The following is a 15,508-nucleotide window of genomic DNA, read 5'->3' as shown; positions in this document are numbered from 1 at the left end:
ATTGAGGCATGTAACTGCCTGGTGGTCAAGGCTATGTGGAAATAAAAAAAAAAAACATTCATTGTCAATTCTTGCTCGCAAACTTGAGGTAATAATGTGAACGTTTTCAAAACCAGTATTATCATCATGCTGGGCTGATTCCAGAGTTATTGGGAAATTGGTTAAATGTCACTGTGCAGAGGGAGGGTTGTGGATACCTATCCTTCTGTGTAAGTATTTTGTGTGAATGCAGGCTGATACTGACACTGCGGTGACTTGTTTTTATTGCTAATGAGAGAGAATAATGGACAGCAGGGCATAAACAGAGCTGGCCAAATGAGCATTATTATATATCTCTTTTGTATACATTTGAACCTGAGTTATATGTATGTCAAGGTGAAGAGAAAATAATATGTATAACTGAGAATTACTTAAAAATCAGATTTGGATACCATGTCATATCATTATTAAAGTACTGTAATTGTATTTTTTGAAGAACAACATACAATACAGGTTATTTCTGTCATAAAGTGGTAAATTAACGAATCTAAAAGCTTCATTCTTAAATACATTACATTTGCCACTTTATTAGTGAACACTTTGATACTGAAATACTACAGTAGACACTATAGTTTTACTACCCAATTTTAAAGAATCGTCTAAAATAGCATTTCTTTTACTAATGACTGTGCAAAGTGTGGTGTAAGCGATATCTAAATCTGCAGCTATTTCAGTTTTAGTTTTATGTGGATTAGCATCCACTTCCCATATAAATTTTAATTTTTTGTCAAGCGTTTTAGTTTCCCTTTTGCTGTTCTCCATGGCCGACCACTAGCAACTGTCACTTCTGTGACATTGTTGCATAGGTTGGTTATGTACAAATCAACTCTATTTTATGAAAATTAGTATGTATAACACCGAATTATGTATAAATGCATTATGTACAAATAAGGTTTAATTAACACATTTTAAAATTATATTTTTTCTGGGACCTACAGTAATTTACATATGAAACAGAATTACGCAGAACTGAGATCGTATTCATACTTCAGGTTTGTGCGACTTACTCACTTCTATATATATTATTTTGTATTTCTAAAAATAAAAATAAAATGGGAGAGGAAAGAGGAGTTTACAAGGTTCTTGTTGGGAAACCTGATGGTAAGAGACCTGTAGGAAGGCCAAGACGAAGATGGAGGGACAACGTTGAGATGGACCTAAAGGAAATCGGTAGGGATGGAAAAGAGTATATAGATCTTGCTCAAGATAGGGACAGATGGAAGGCCTGTGTTGCTGCAGCCATGAACCTTCGGGTTTAAGAAGGCTAGAGAGTTAGTTAGTTAGTTATTTATTACTTACGTAAAATGGGTATCTATTTTGTACACTGACAACGTTTTGGGAACGTTGACCTGAAGAAGGGAACAATGGTTCCCGAAACGTTGTCAGTGTACAAATTAGATACTCATTTTACGGGTAAGTAATAAATAATTTTGTAGTTTTGAGTTACGTATAAAGCAGTCTCAACTGTATATGTATTTTTACATCATTTTGCTCCATCTCCAGGTTAACCCAAACAACAAGAATGTTGTTTACATGAAATTGAAGCAGCACCAATTTTTTGGTGCAACTGCAACACTTTAAAAAGGCTTTCAACATTTCAAAAACTTCTTCTTTATTTGCATCCTCTGTGTCTAGAAAGGAATTCACACAAAATGTCACAAGACATTTTAAAGTTCTATAATGCTACTTGAAAATAATTTGGGAGTTATTTAATGTCATTAATAGAATGTGATGTGATGAGTTGTTATGACTCAGTAACTAGCTTTTGTTATTTTAAACTGGAACTATCTGTTTCGGCTAAGCTCTAATTATCACCTTAAAAAGAAACTACTGGGAAGAGGTGCCAAAAATCTCTTTGAGACGACACCCAGAATTGGCTGTGCCTAGCCCTCATACCATATCCATTGCTTGTGTGAACAATTTCAATCAGGAAAATGTTGACTTTTTTTTCACTCTTCTGAAACCAGAATGGCAAGCTATCATTTTTGAGAGAGCAATTCCTGTGATGAAATCTCCTTCATGTCCACAGATGATGAATATAGTGCTGATGATGAATGTGTCTACTACATAATTGCATGCAAGAATTACACCTCTGGAGAAAATTGGATGTGGTGTCTTTGTTGAATACATAAGCTTTGTGCTGGAATGTACAGCTGGAGAAAATACCATTGCGATTTTTTTTTAGTAGTAGCTAACCTCTCATAATCTTCCCATGATTATTCTCTTTCGTTACCAGTTGGCTTCTTTACTTTCTGTTCTCATGATGGTCTTTCCCATATCATATATAATCTGACTTCACACATTGTATTGTTCATGATGAAAGTTGTGCGAAGTACTCACAAATTTAATATAAATATATTAATAACTTACGTTTTGCAAGTGTCTATGTTGCTCCTGCGACGTTTCGGGATGCAACTGCTCCCTTCCTCAGGCTGTTCATGCGGGCCGTGGCTATTCACAGTTTTAAAGTTTTAACATTCCAAGGAGCAGTTTCTAATCGGGGAAACAGCATGGTACTATGACGTGCACCTGTAATGGGTTTTAGATTTTTTTTTGTAACCACACACCTTTTACCAATCCTATATCCTGTACCTATGGAGAGGTCGACGTGGTTATGAATTATATATAACCTAAATGTGAACAGCCTGAGGAAGGGAGCAGTTGCATCCCGAAACGTCGCAGGGGCAACATAGATACTCGCAAAACGTAAGTTATTAATATATTTACATTGTATTGTACAGTTCTTGTTTTCTTCATAATTTATTAATTGCTTTTCTTCTCGTATTACAATGTTATATGCCTATCCAATATTAACTACCCTCCATATTTGATATTAGGTCACATTTTTTTGGATCTCAGCCTTTTCAATAAAACAAACTTGATACCTTGTAGTAAACAAATAAAGGTATCTGCTGCACAAAACACATGGAACTTTGTGGTTATTGAGATGTCATAAACTTGTGTAAACAAAAAAAATCCGATATTCGAGCTCTTGGACTTGGTCCAGCATACATGCAGGTTTCATGTTTAATAAATTCTTCGCCTTCCTCTCATCATCAAACAACTCTCTTGCTTTTTCTAACTCTTCACAATATTTGCTAGCACATTATGCAGTGGTGTGGAGATTTGGCTGGTGTCTGTGGAGAGGAACTCTACTCGTGAGCAGTGCAATGAGCTTGTCTCAAGACCAAATTTCTTACCTGCAGCAAAAGTGCAACCCTTCAGTTTATCTTGGCTAACAATCTCCTTTAGGACATGGAGCTCCAATGCGATTGTACACCATCTTCAGGTTAGGTATTCAGATGTCCTGGCTCATACTCCTCAAAATTGTGGACAAAATTTAATTTACAATGTGCAACGTCCTTGCCACGTGCTCCTCACTACACTAACAATACAGCGCAGGAGTACTGGCACGGGCTGCGTTCAACACACTAAACACAATTAGGTGGACGGCAAAAGTCCACCCATATGTGCTAACTTCTTGTCAGCCGTAGAACATGGACTCAGAATCATCTCAGGGCTTGCTGGGTGTAAAGAAAAGTTATACCAGCTTTATATATATATTTATATATGTTTATTATAATCTTAATAAAAGAATGTCTGTTAGCACACGTGTCTTTACCTGTAACACCTACGTGCATTTATTTGTACCACACACGTGCTTTCACCTGTACCACCTTTGGTCTCGAAGAGATAAGGGGTGGGGGGCAGGGAACATCCAATTTATTCCTCACAGTGAGGTGCCAGGGGGAGTGTGGGGACCTAATTTTATTTAGGGCCTTGGTCGCCGCTGACGTCACGGGTTCCCCTGTAAGAGAGAGTACCCCCAACCACAGCCGGGAATTGGCCGAAACCAATCGGTACTCCCGAATAGCGGGCGCTGGGCAAAAGGATTAAAGGATGCCGCAACACCCCCTGCGTTAGCAGGGAATTGGCGAGCCAACCGGTGTCTCCTATGCAGGGACGGCAGGTTAGAAAGGAAGGTCCGGGTACTCCCAGTCAATCTGGGCAGGTAGAACCTGAGCACCTATCAGCCAAAGCAAGTGGACCAGGTAGGTAGGTTGCTGCTAGGCTCTTCTTCTTTCTTTCTTCTTCCTTCCTTCCTTCGTTCCTTCCTTCCTTCCTTCAGGCTGGGAGGCCAGTTAACCCTAGAAAATTTTATCTAGAAGTATGCGTTGCTAACTCATTTTTTTACATATAGCAAACTTCGTATTGAGAAATATCAAGGTTTTGACATTGAGAAATCACTAGTGGGAAAATCACTAGATGCACGTGTTAATATAAACTAAAACTGTGTGCATTCAGACAATGCAATTAATAATGAGCCTCGCAGGACTCTGTAATTCTAAACAACAACTTGAACAGTGTAAATTACAATAATTGATAACATTTACTGAATACAGCAACCACGCAGGGTCTAATAATAAGTGAAGCTAATAAACGTAGAGGTGGATCCATTAGCGTTTACAGAATACAGCGACCACACAGGGTCAAATAATACATAGAGGTGGATCCGTTAACACATTTAAACTAAAAGCATATACCTCGCAGGGACATTTAGCATTCATTCTTCTTAACAAAATATAATATGGCGACCACGCAGGGTCGTTAAATGTGGCGACCATGCAGGGTCGTTACAAATGTTTTTGCAATTTATAAAATTGTGGCAAATGTGTTTTCAGAACACAGGCAGGTGGTTGCTTGTACACTTATCTGCATGTTTTAAAAAGAGCTGTGTCCAGTAAGATGCTAGAATATCAGCTTTATCACAAAATAACAGATCACAGCTTTATAGGGTGTAGGTCTTTCAGGTGAAAACCTATCATAGATATTTACTAAGCATGGGACATATTACACAGTCCTCTATCAGAATTCAATGATATTGTCATACAGGTATTTCAGTTTATGTGTTCATAATTTTAACAATCTGATATTTCTGTAAATAGCATGTAACTTGATGCAAGATTTTGCCATTTTTGTTGTTTTTATGAATTAAGAAGGTATAGCTCACACAGGGCAAGTCACAATTTACAAAACACCACTGTAGTTAAAGAATGAAGATGGTAATCCAACATGTGAATAAATCATCCCACCTTCTTCAGTGGTGTTCTTGGACCAGTTACATCCTCTCAACACGTGTTGCATCATCTCTGGATTCCAACACGCTGATCTGTTCCTGCTAGTTGGCCAACTCACAGTCCATCCTCTAAGTCACTTTATAAGTTCCGGGAGTTTAACATTCAATTCTTCCTGGTCACTCAAGAGAAGATCAACCAACATCTGTTTCCAATCTGAACAGGAAAGATCTTCTTACTTCAACAACAGCTACCCAAGGCTTCTTCCAGCTTCTCTGTCTCATTAGCAAGGAGACTCCAGAAGCATGACTTCCTCTCCATGAAGCACGTGCTACCCTAGTTATAAAATAAAAATACAGGGTCTGTCCAAAAAGTATCAGGACTGATTGTTTCTAGCCAAGGGGAAGGGGTGAAGGGTGGTCTCCATGGGCTGGGACGTTGGTGGAGGATGTCAGATGTACGACGCTACCTGGCTCAGTTGCCCCTTTGTCTTTGCAGAGTGTGGATCATGCCCTGAGTGAGTAGTTGTTTTGTGGTGTCGACAGGATTCAAGATACAGCACACGATTGAACAGCGGCATGCGATCAAGTTTTGTGTTGAACTAAACAAACTCGGTGCTGAGACTCTTGCCATGATCTGTGAAGCTTACAGGGAGGATGCCATGTCCAAAACACGAGTCTTCGAGTTGCACAAGAAGTTTAAAGAAGGAAGGAGGGACGTCGAGGACAATCAACGTGCAGGACGTCCATTAACAAGCCAAAATGAGGAAAATGTGGCAAAAGTGAAAGAACTCTTGGATTCTGATCGACATCTTAGTGTTAGAATAATAGCGGAAATGTTGAATTTTATGCGGAAGTGCTCGAGCGTTTGAGGTTAAGGATCCATCGGGTCCGAAGGGAGATCGCTGATACCTGGATTCTCCACCACAACAATGCGCCGAGTCACACGACGCTACGTGTAAGGAAGTTTCTGACGAAGCACAATGTGGTAACGCTGCATCAGCCTCCCTACATTCCAGACCTGGCCCCGCCCGACTTCTATCTCTTCCCTGGGCTGAAACAGAGCCTGAAAGGACATCATTATGAGACAGTGGAAAGAGTGCAGTGCCTGAAGGAGATTCTGGTTGCAGACTTCCAGGGGGCGTACCAAGCATGGCAGGAAGGCTGGCAACGTTGTATTGATGCTGAAGGATCTTATTTTGAAGAATTTTAACTCATTGTACATATATCTGCAATATTTTATTTTTTCCTGAATGGAGTCCCGATACTTTTTGGACAGACCCTGTAGTACGTTCATCAATTATTTTCTCAGAAAATTTTGTATTTTAATTGTGTGTTGTCTAAAATGCTTATTTTCCAGTTACAATCAAATTTATCAAATTGAAAATGTCAGAATGTATATTGGGTGATATTATTTTACATGTATGTCTGCAAAATGCATTGTAAATTGCAAATAATGTATTTTTACTCCCTTAGGAATGGGGCCTATGCCATGGACTGTTAACTCTGAAATCTATCCTCTGTGGGCAAGAAGCACTTGTAACAGCATTGCTACCTCTTGTAATTGGTTGTTTAATCTTCTGGTATCAATGACATTTTTGACACTTACAGAAGTGTTGACAAACCAAGGTAAGAATATGATTCAGCTAAGAAATGTCATCCTTAACGTAACTATGCATAGAGTTAATATATTTTATCAAATCAGGCAGGAAAAATAATATAGAGCAAGAACATGCAATACCATCATTCATTATAAATAGAAATCTTCTAATGTAGTACAGTAAAAATGCATTTATCATTCTAATTTCTCTAATCTGATTCTAAAACGTTTACAAATATTTTATATTTTGTGTATGTTTTACAGCAGTGTTCCTGTAAACAATTAAAATTTATATTGACAATCATACATCTTACTGGGAATTTATAGCATGGATTACATGGTTAGTAGATAGCATTTTCAGTTGATAACAGGAGTTACAAATTGGGAAATATGCTTGAGAGTTGAATGGCAGTACTAAATTCATACAAGCAATTACTGAAACATGTTGCACCAGATCATTCACATCTATAGGTTTTCTACTCTTATGGTGGGCGGCCCTCATGCTGGCAAGGGAAGTGGGTAGCGGGGGATATGCGGCAGACCAACCAGACAACAGCAGTGGTGCCGAGAGTTATGACATCAAGGGGAGGAGGTGCTGCCCCCCTCCTTCTACAGGCTGCTGCATTTCTTATCGCTCTGAATTGGTCACTTCCTCGCTCCCCACTTCCCTTGCCAGCATGTAGGGTGTCTGCCGTAAGAGTAGAAAAGACCTATAGAGACAATGATTTATAACAGTGATGTATGCATACAATGAAAGTGCATGCATATTTCTATCCAGTGGTATGGAAAATGTTCTTGCACTGTGTGCAAACAGATCAATAACTTGTTTTATTTTATTCTGGTGGTCAGTTCTTGAAGTTCCTACATAATCATTAATTGTAATTCTTTGCTTTTTCTTTCAGGGGCATTTTACTTGTATGCTGGAATTACTATTGTTGGATTTATAATTTTCTTTTTTATAATGCCTGAAACCAAAGGAAAATCCCTTGAAGAAATGGAGACACTTTTTACAGGACCTTGGTGCATGAAATGTGGACGTCGAGATTCTAAAAGCATTCAGTATGTACACATCAAAGGTTTAAATAGAGATTGTAAGGAAGATGATTATGATAGTCCAGACAGCGAAAGCTAATATGTATGCATTATTGTGCATATAGGTTAAAAGCTGACATGTTTTGTGCTTGAGTGTGTGGATGTATTTGAATGTTTATGTATGGAAGTGTGTATTACTGCTGGTGGATTCTTTTTTTTTTTTTTTTTTTGCATGCTGAATATTGGCAGTATTGCTAATGAAGAGATGATGATCCACTCTGAAAGATACATATCAGGAGTGATTTCATGGTTCTGTACCTACAATTGTGAAAAATGTTTGCTTCTTGCATTGTTTTAAATGCACATTTTCTAGTCTTTAAATAGTTCTGTACTGGTACATATTTATTTATTTATGTTGAAAGTTTTTTGTTTAGCCCACACAATACTGAAGCTTAGATCTGGAACTACATATACATTCCATAATTTTGTATTTTCTGTTTATAATTAAGTTTGTTGTTAATGTTAATATCTATGTTCGTATCTACTACAAACTGATTTGCAGTAGTAGTTAAAAATTTCTTGAAAAATTTTCATAATTGGTGACTGTGATAGTAATAACATTTTAATATATCAAATTAGAACATTTACACAAAAAAAATTCTCACATAAATTCCAATTTATTATTTTAAAACTAGAAAATCAAAATCCTAGAACATTTGTGTTGATAAAAGCTGTGTACTGACCTTTAATTCTTTGAATTCTAGAAATTAAATGAAAAATACTCTATCTAGGAATATTAAATTTGAATTATACTTGAGTGCAGAAATATACTAACATATCACTAAACAATATAAATTTATCATTCTTGAGTTTTTTATCTTAGATTTATTTACAAAGAAGTTCTTAGCAAAGAAGTTCTTAAATTTTTTACTAATTATTTGTAAGATGATTGGAATACTCAGGAAATTTTCAAGGTTTTGATACTTCAAACTAAACAATTTTTTTAAAAGAAAGACACAGTAAAATGCATAAATTAGAATATTTCATTGCTTTACTTAAGATTTACTCATTGTTATGTATGAATATGTGCTTACAGTATCTTCTATGAAGCTTGTTTTAAAACACAAATTAATTCACAGTACACCTTGATCTTAATTTAAAGGTAAAATTATTGATAAATAAGTAATGCATTATGATTTGCAGATTTGACTGACTGAAAACTTTGAACCATCTGCCATATGTCTCATGATAGGGATAATTTCCAGGATAATTAGATGCAGCATAAGTGTTAAGTGGTATTTTTGCAGATCTTGGAAGATTCCTAGAATTCAAAAGTATTGATCACTAAATTGAACTTACACTTTCCAATACCAATACATGGGCATTGGTATCATCTCCACCCTAATCCATATCATTTTAGTTGGAACTAGTCGATTTTAAGATGAATGTTCCTTAACTTGTACAGTTATTCCTCTTCTGAATTTCCAGCCCCATTATAGCATAAAAAGTTGTCCCATTTGTACATCAGTGCATTTTACATGGGCAACAAACTATATTAATGAGAAGTTTCCTATTGATTTACTTTGCAAAGACGCTGTTCTTTAATTATTTATTTTTTTAAAAAAATATGAACAGTTATAAAAACATCACATTAGACATATCATGACACATACTTTCAGTGTAATTGTAATATACCTGCTGAAAAGCACTAATTTAATGACTTCTAAGTAAAATCACTTATGCTTAGTTTTTTGTTTCTGTTTTGGAATGTAGTATATACACACATTGAAATTGTGCATAGCATTTAACCCTAGACCACTAACCCATCATAATTTTTATGAATTCAAATGTCAGAACTTGCTGTTTTAAACAAAGCATGTTTTTCTGCGGGCTGCCCTTTCTTTGTACCTTCCTAACTTTCTTAGAAAGAGTCTTTGCTGAGCTACTGTTCTGATGGGTTGCACCTGCCCCACACTGTGTAGGGTATAGTGTCGTGAATTTTACAATTTGCTGTTGTAAGTTAATATGAATCCATGAAGAAGATGACAGAGTTAGACCAAATAATCAACGATTGATTTCATTTTGATTTTTGTTATTTAGCATCACTTTTCTGCCACTTTTGACTAATCACAATGATGAAGATGAGTGATGATATGATGAAATTGATGAAGGGACACACTTGAAGAACACCCATACCAAGATTCACACCCGAGCTGCCTGACGCCATAGCATGCTCTGCTAACGAGTGATGAGGAGGATTGTGTAGAGGAAGACTTTGTTGTTGACACTTGATTGGGAAGGTGAACTTTGCTGAAGTCACTAAACATTCATTTAGCTTCTCTTCCATGCAGTACACATTGGGATACATTTTGCAGGCTATAAAAGCTCTGGCACCTGACTCGGAGCCAGTATAATCCTCTTTAGGACTTTTTTTGTGTAGAGTTCATGTGTGTTTGTGTTTGATTGTCCCTTCATTCATCCTCAGTGATGTTAAATAAACAAAGTCAATAAATCAACCATGGTTGGGAAGTTCCAAGTGCGAATAAAGGGAAAATAAACACTTACAAAACAAAAACAAAATGTAATTTCTTTTAATTGCAATTTCAGTTAAAAATCTAATTTATAATTATAAAAATATTTTACATTTAATTTATTACAGAGTATTTTTTGTACTTTTATTATTGTAAACAAGAAGTTCAATTTGCAATTTTTTTTTTAAATCAACTTTCTGATGTTATATTTCAGACCCTACATTTTTCATTTCTGGGCCTGTATTAAGTAATTTATTGATTAATTGATTGATTTGTTGTTTAAAGTTCAATTTATGCACAGTAAGGCTAATCGGGACTGGACCTACAGTTTAAAGTGGGATCTGAACCACTTGTGCCTCCACTGGGTATCGAACCCGGGACCCCTTGATTACAAGAAGATGACGCTACCACTGTGCCATCAGGGAGGCCCTGTATTAAGTAAGAACAATTGTAAATTAATATATAAAGTTAAATGAGAAACTAACAAAATTATATTTTTAGACTTGCAATAATAAGTAAGAAATGTTCAGTTTTGAAAATCATAAATGGTTTTGTAGATACAATAAATATAAAGTAGAGGAGACTGCCCCAGTACCAGACACTTAAGCATTTTGTTCATTGTACAGAAAACCTATTAATGAAACTGAACAAAATCAAAATCTAAATATAAAGTACAACATGAGTGATAAGGTAATATAAAAATCACACCTAAAGAGATTGTTTACAATTGCTTTATTATGACTTTTGAACAGTGGTGAAAATTATGTCTTTCAAATAAACTGTTCCCAGTACCAGACACATTATGTTAAACATATAAAAGTTAGCAAGAACCAAAAAACATGCACAAATATTAGTAACATTACATACTTATATCAGTGGCGTGCGGTGACATTTTCCGTTGGTGAAGCAGATCTCGAAAAATTAAGAAAACCAAGAATTCATTGGTTCTACATGGTACAGTCATGTTCAAAAAATCTGTCGCATGGATTTCTTCTAAGTCCAACGTCTTACGAAATTATGTTGGTAGCTCTGAAACAATGAAGTGTTGTGAAATATACGATCCTCCAATCAGAGTGAAGTTCGATTCGGAGGAACAGGAGGCGTGACTCACGGTCTTGTCCACAGAAAGTTCAACCAATGCAGCATTTCCAAATACGAGATAACGTCCCCATTGGTTAAATATTGTTTCAATAATGCGAATCGGCAGAAAGATTGCGCAAAAGTTTACTTTGTCGTTTTAATTGCCTTTAATCGTTTCAAATTAGTATTAAATTTTCCCAATTATAGTTCACGAGCTTAATATAATGTATTCACGTATGTGTTTGACAATCATATATCACTCATTAGAACAATTTTCACATTGTTTTCACTACGTGAGATGACATTTCATTTACATTTACGATAAAATAGTGGTTTGGGTGTAATAACAGTTTTCATTAATTAATTTAGAGATGCATTTTTATTTGTTGCGTTAATGATTAGGTTAATTCGTTATTTCTCGCGAAAAGAGGGAACCACAGCTGAAAGAAAATACACAACTTGTATTATTGAGGTCAAGAGTTCCTTTTAACATCACTTTTTGCACACATAGGCTAATCACGACTCGGGATACATTTAAATTGGAATCTGAAACATTATGCGACCTGACTGGAACTCGGAAAAGGACACACTGATTACAAGACGTCGATACATTACCACTTGGTCTGGCGAACGCCAATAACAAAGAGGGGTTGTGGGAGTGGGAGAGGGGTGACGGAAAGTAGAAAATAAATAGTATTTTTGGGGGTATTTAATGTTATATTTATACACATACAAACCTAAGAAAATATTTATTTTGATACATGTGTGTGGGGGGTGGGGAAGGGGGAAAAGAGAGGGACAGAAAGATATTGGGAGAGATGGGATGAAAAGGTGATTGTGGAAAATGTTTTATTTGACGTTCAGTAATAAAAACAATCAAATCAATGATGATTATCTTATAAATACCATATTTAATGTAAATTTGTTTTAAAAATGGGGGCGGGGAGCTGTTTGTTTTACGTTCAGTGCAGGATAACAAGTGGAAACACATAGTGGTTCGTATCTCACTTTAAACTGTAGGTCCAGGCCCCATTAGCCTATCTGTGTATAACGTGGATTTAGAATTCAGTAGAAAATAACGTCGATCTAGTATTTTGGATTTTAGATGCGTTGAGACCACTAAAATTTCCAATTCTTATAATAAGAAACCTGTCCTCATATTACCATTTTGAAAGAGAGAGAGAGTTAATTGTATAATCTTTCGTTTTTAGTTTCAAAGAAGACTAATTCAAATAGTAACAATGGGATTGAATAAAGCTTACGAAAAGTTTTTGCCATCGTGGGGATTTGAACCTACGACCATTAGAGTGACAACTCAGTGCGATAACCACTACCCCACGAGTTCGTTCCTTCTTACGCCATGATTATGAGATAAGACCAATCGTTCTATATGCATTAGAAATATAATCCCCACCCGCCTCTTTATAAACAACACACCCAAACGCTCCTTTGTAGCAAATGAAATAAAGGTGGTATGAATGTCGCAAAACATTTAAGCAAAATCTACTATATTTACGACGCAATCGTTTTACATGGAGAGGCTACAGCTTCGAAAATTGAGGTTGTGACGTGGCTTCTTATAGTGGTAGGGTAGATATTCGTATGGCAAGGTTCCAGCGTGCACTAGCCAGTAATTTCCGAGAGAAAAACTTCAATTATTTTTATGATGGTAAATTGGTTCGGTGATAGGCTATCAGTATTACACGCCGAAGATTATAGGTTTGACTTCTGTTCGATTACCCCTATTATTATTATTATATAGCAACTAAGTATTGTATTTAATTAATAAGTTAAAGAAATAAAAATGTTATATATATTTTTTAAAAAATAACACTCCTTTCTAATAATTTGTCAATGTTATTTTTGAAAATAATTTTTCAGAATATGTTTTTGAATTTCTTATCATTTTACTAGGATTTGCATAAAAATGATCCATGTGTCATATTCGACGAAATGTCATGTACAGCGAAAGTTATACATTTTTATTTTAGGGAGAATTATCAAGAAACGAAACAAATAAATACTATTGACATGTGAATAGTATTTATTTTACATTATTTTTTGTTCACCATGCATAGTTGTATTCTTGTAAAAAGCATGAAAAACAATATATTCTCTACATTTCGCAAAGCAAATAATATACGAATTTTCGTAATAAGTAAAATGCAATAAATAATTTTTCGGTTTAATAAGAAATAAAAATCGCAGAGTTAACCGAACGGTGAATCGAACACAGAATTTTTCAACCCATAAAATGCCTTGTAGCCTTTGCAATGAAGTGATGTAGATTCAAGTAATAAAATTTCATGCAAAATCGCACGTTATAAGATTGTTGAAATATATTAAATTAATGTGTCCATAAGTTATTATACTGTCAGCCATTTGCCACATCTCGTTACAAAATCTCAGCACATCACCATTCACTAGTTAATCGAATTGAATATTGATTCACTTCACAGTTCAATGTGCAACAATAGTTTCGACTCATATCACGTGAGATGTAAACTCAATTCAATTCTCTCATTGTATTTAACTTGTATGTTGAGCTCATGTAGAAATATCAATTATGAGCTCTAAGCTAAATTTGATGCTACAATCGCTTGATCAACTCTTGCGTCTCGCTGCCAGACATTCTACGTTCCTGTTTGCTCCAGGTCGCTTCTGCATTTCATTATCATTGTTTTTACCTCTGTTTCATTCTCATCGTCGTTATAAACCTACGTAATTTCTACTGTTTACAGTAGACAGAATCTACTGTTATCAATTGTAGTACTCTACTGTGTCTCTCGGAAATCTACTCAAAATCAATGATTTCCTACTGAACACTTTCAGTAGGCCTAATGTGTAATTACAGTTGAGGAACTACAAGAGAAATATTCTCTTCAGTACTACATGTAATATTACATGTAGTGTGTTTGAATTTGAATTTGAATTCAAAATTTTGGGTGCGTCAGCACTTAGGCTATTTTGCACCTGTCACTTTATACGGGGTCCAGCCCCTTACCAGAACTAAAATAACATAACTGTAACGTCGTGTTGTAACTAACATATTAAAATATTCTGAATTCGGTTAAAAGCTGAGGCTGTAAAGAGGCACTCAGCACCCACAAGGACCAAATACAGGACAACACAGAAAATTATACTGGCCATGGGGTCAGTCGCCAGAGCCTCGTTCGTCTGCAAACTGAAGTCCAGGGTGTACTATGTGGAAGCAACAGTTGGGTGTACTTCGTGGAAGGTCATCCCTTACACCCTTGTAGTGTGTTTAGCTCAGCATGTTAGCTGTAAATATAACTTTTTATTCCTCCTCACTAACAATTTGTTTTTATATCTATTTAAAATTTAAACCAACCTTACTTCCATGTAGTACACCCTGAACTGCATTTTGCAGACTAACGAGGCTCTGGTGACTGGACCTACTGTTAGTATAATCTTTGTAGGACTACGTGTGTGTTGTCCTTGTTTGTGCTGACTGTCTGTCGCTTTACAGGCTCAGCTTTTAACCCAGGTAAGGATATTTTAGTTTTCAGACACGCTTTTATTTTTGTCATAAGGGGCTGGACCCCGTATAGCGTGACGAGTGTAAAATACCCTAAGTTTTCAGGCACACAAATTGTAATTCAAATGTAAAAAATCTTAACATAGATGTTTCAAAACACCTATTGATCTACTGAAACCAGTACAGTAGAGAAACTGCAAGTGAAATTAATTTATTCAGTATAGTGTATAATATGTTAAGTGTAATATTTTGGCTGTAAATATTAATTTCATACCCCCTTATTATATATTATATATTATATTATCTTTTTGAAAATCTGAACACAGTAGATGTTTCAAAACACCTATTGATCTACTGAAAACAGTAGACAAAAGTTTCATTGGAGTAAGTAGAAAAGAGTCATGAAATAATACCCAAAGAAGTCAACCATTATGAATTAATGTTACATACTTTTTTTTATTTCACTTTCCAAAACCTAGGAGCTCGAAATAATACATGGCATGCGATTTACCAGACAGTCTGCTTTTCTGTGATTGATTCGTCGTGCCCAGTCGGGGATTACTACCGTTCAAGGTAAAAGGGGAAAAGGGGAAATCCACCACAGTACCATGACGTATGAAGTAACATGTTCACAGGCATCCAATACAACTGAT

At 35.8% G+C, this 15,508-nt stretch overlaps 1 protein-coding gene across 1 annotated transcript in view; it reads left to right on the top strand.

Annotated features, from left to right (window-relative positions):
* The window catches only part of LOC145983661 (proton myo-inositol cotransporter-like), a 187,469-nt gene extending 179,294 nt beyond the window's left edge, over nucleotides 1-8,175 (top strand). Inside the window, exons 9-10 of the mRNA XM_083116720.1 lie at nucleotides 6,590-6,742; nucleotides 7,616-8,175. Coding sequence (XP_082972846.1) covers nucleotides 6,590-6,742; nucleotides 7,616-7,845 — 383 coding nt within the window. The 3' untranslated portion in view covers nucleotides 7,846-8,175. The remainder of the gene's footprint in view (nucleotides 1-6,589; nucleotides 6,743-7,615) is intronic.
* The last annotated feature ends 7,333 nt before the right edge of the window (nucleotides 8,176-15,508 follow it).

The sequence above is a fragment of the Lepisma saccharinum genome, chromosome 2 (assembly GCF_977018435.1).
Source record: "Lepisma saccharinum chromosome 2, izLepSacc3.1, whole genome shotgun sequence".
NCBI lineage: Eukaryota > Metazoa > Arthropoda > Insecta > Zygentoma > Lepismatidae > Lepisma > Lepisma saccharinum.
The sequence above is the reverse complement of the archived record's forward strand: the minus strand, read 5'-3'. Positions and strand labels throughout refer to the sequence as shown.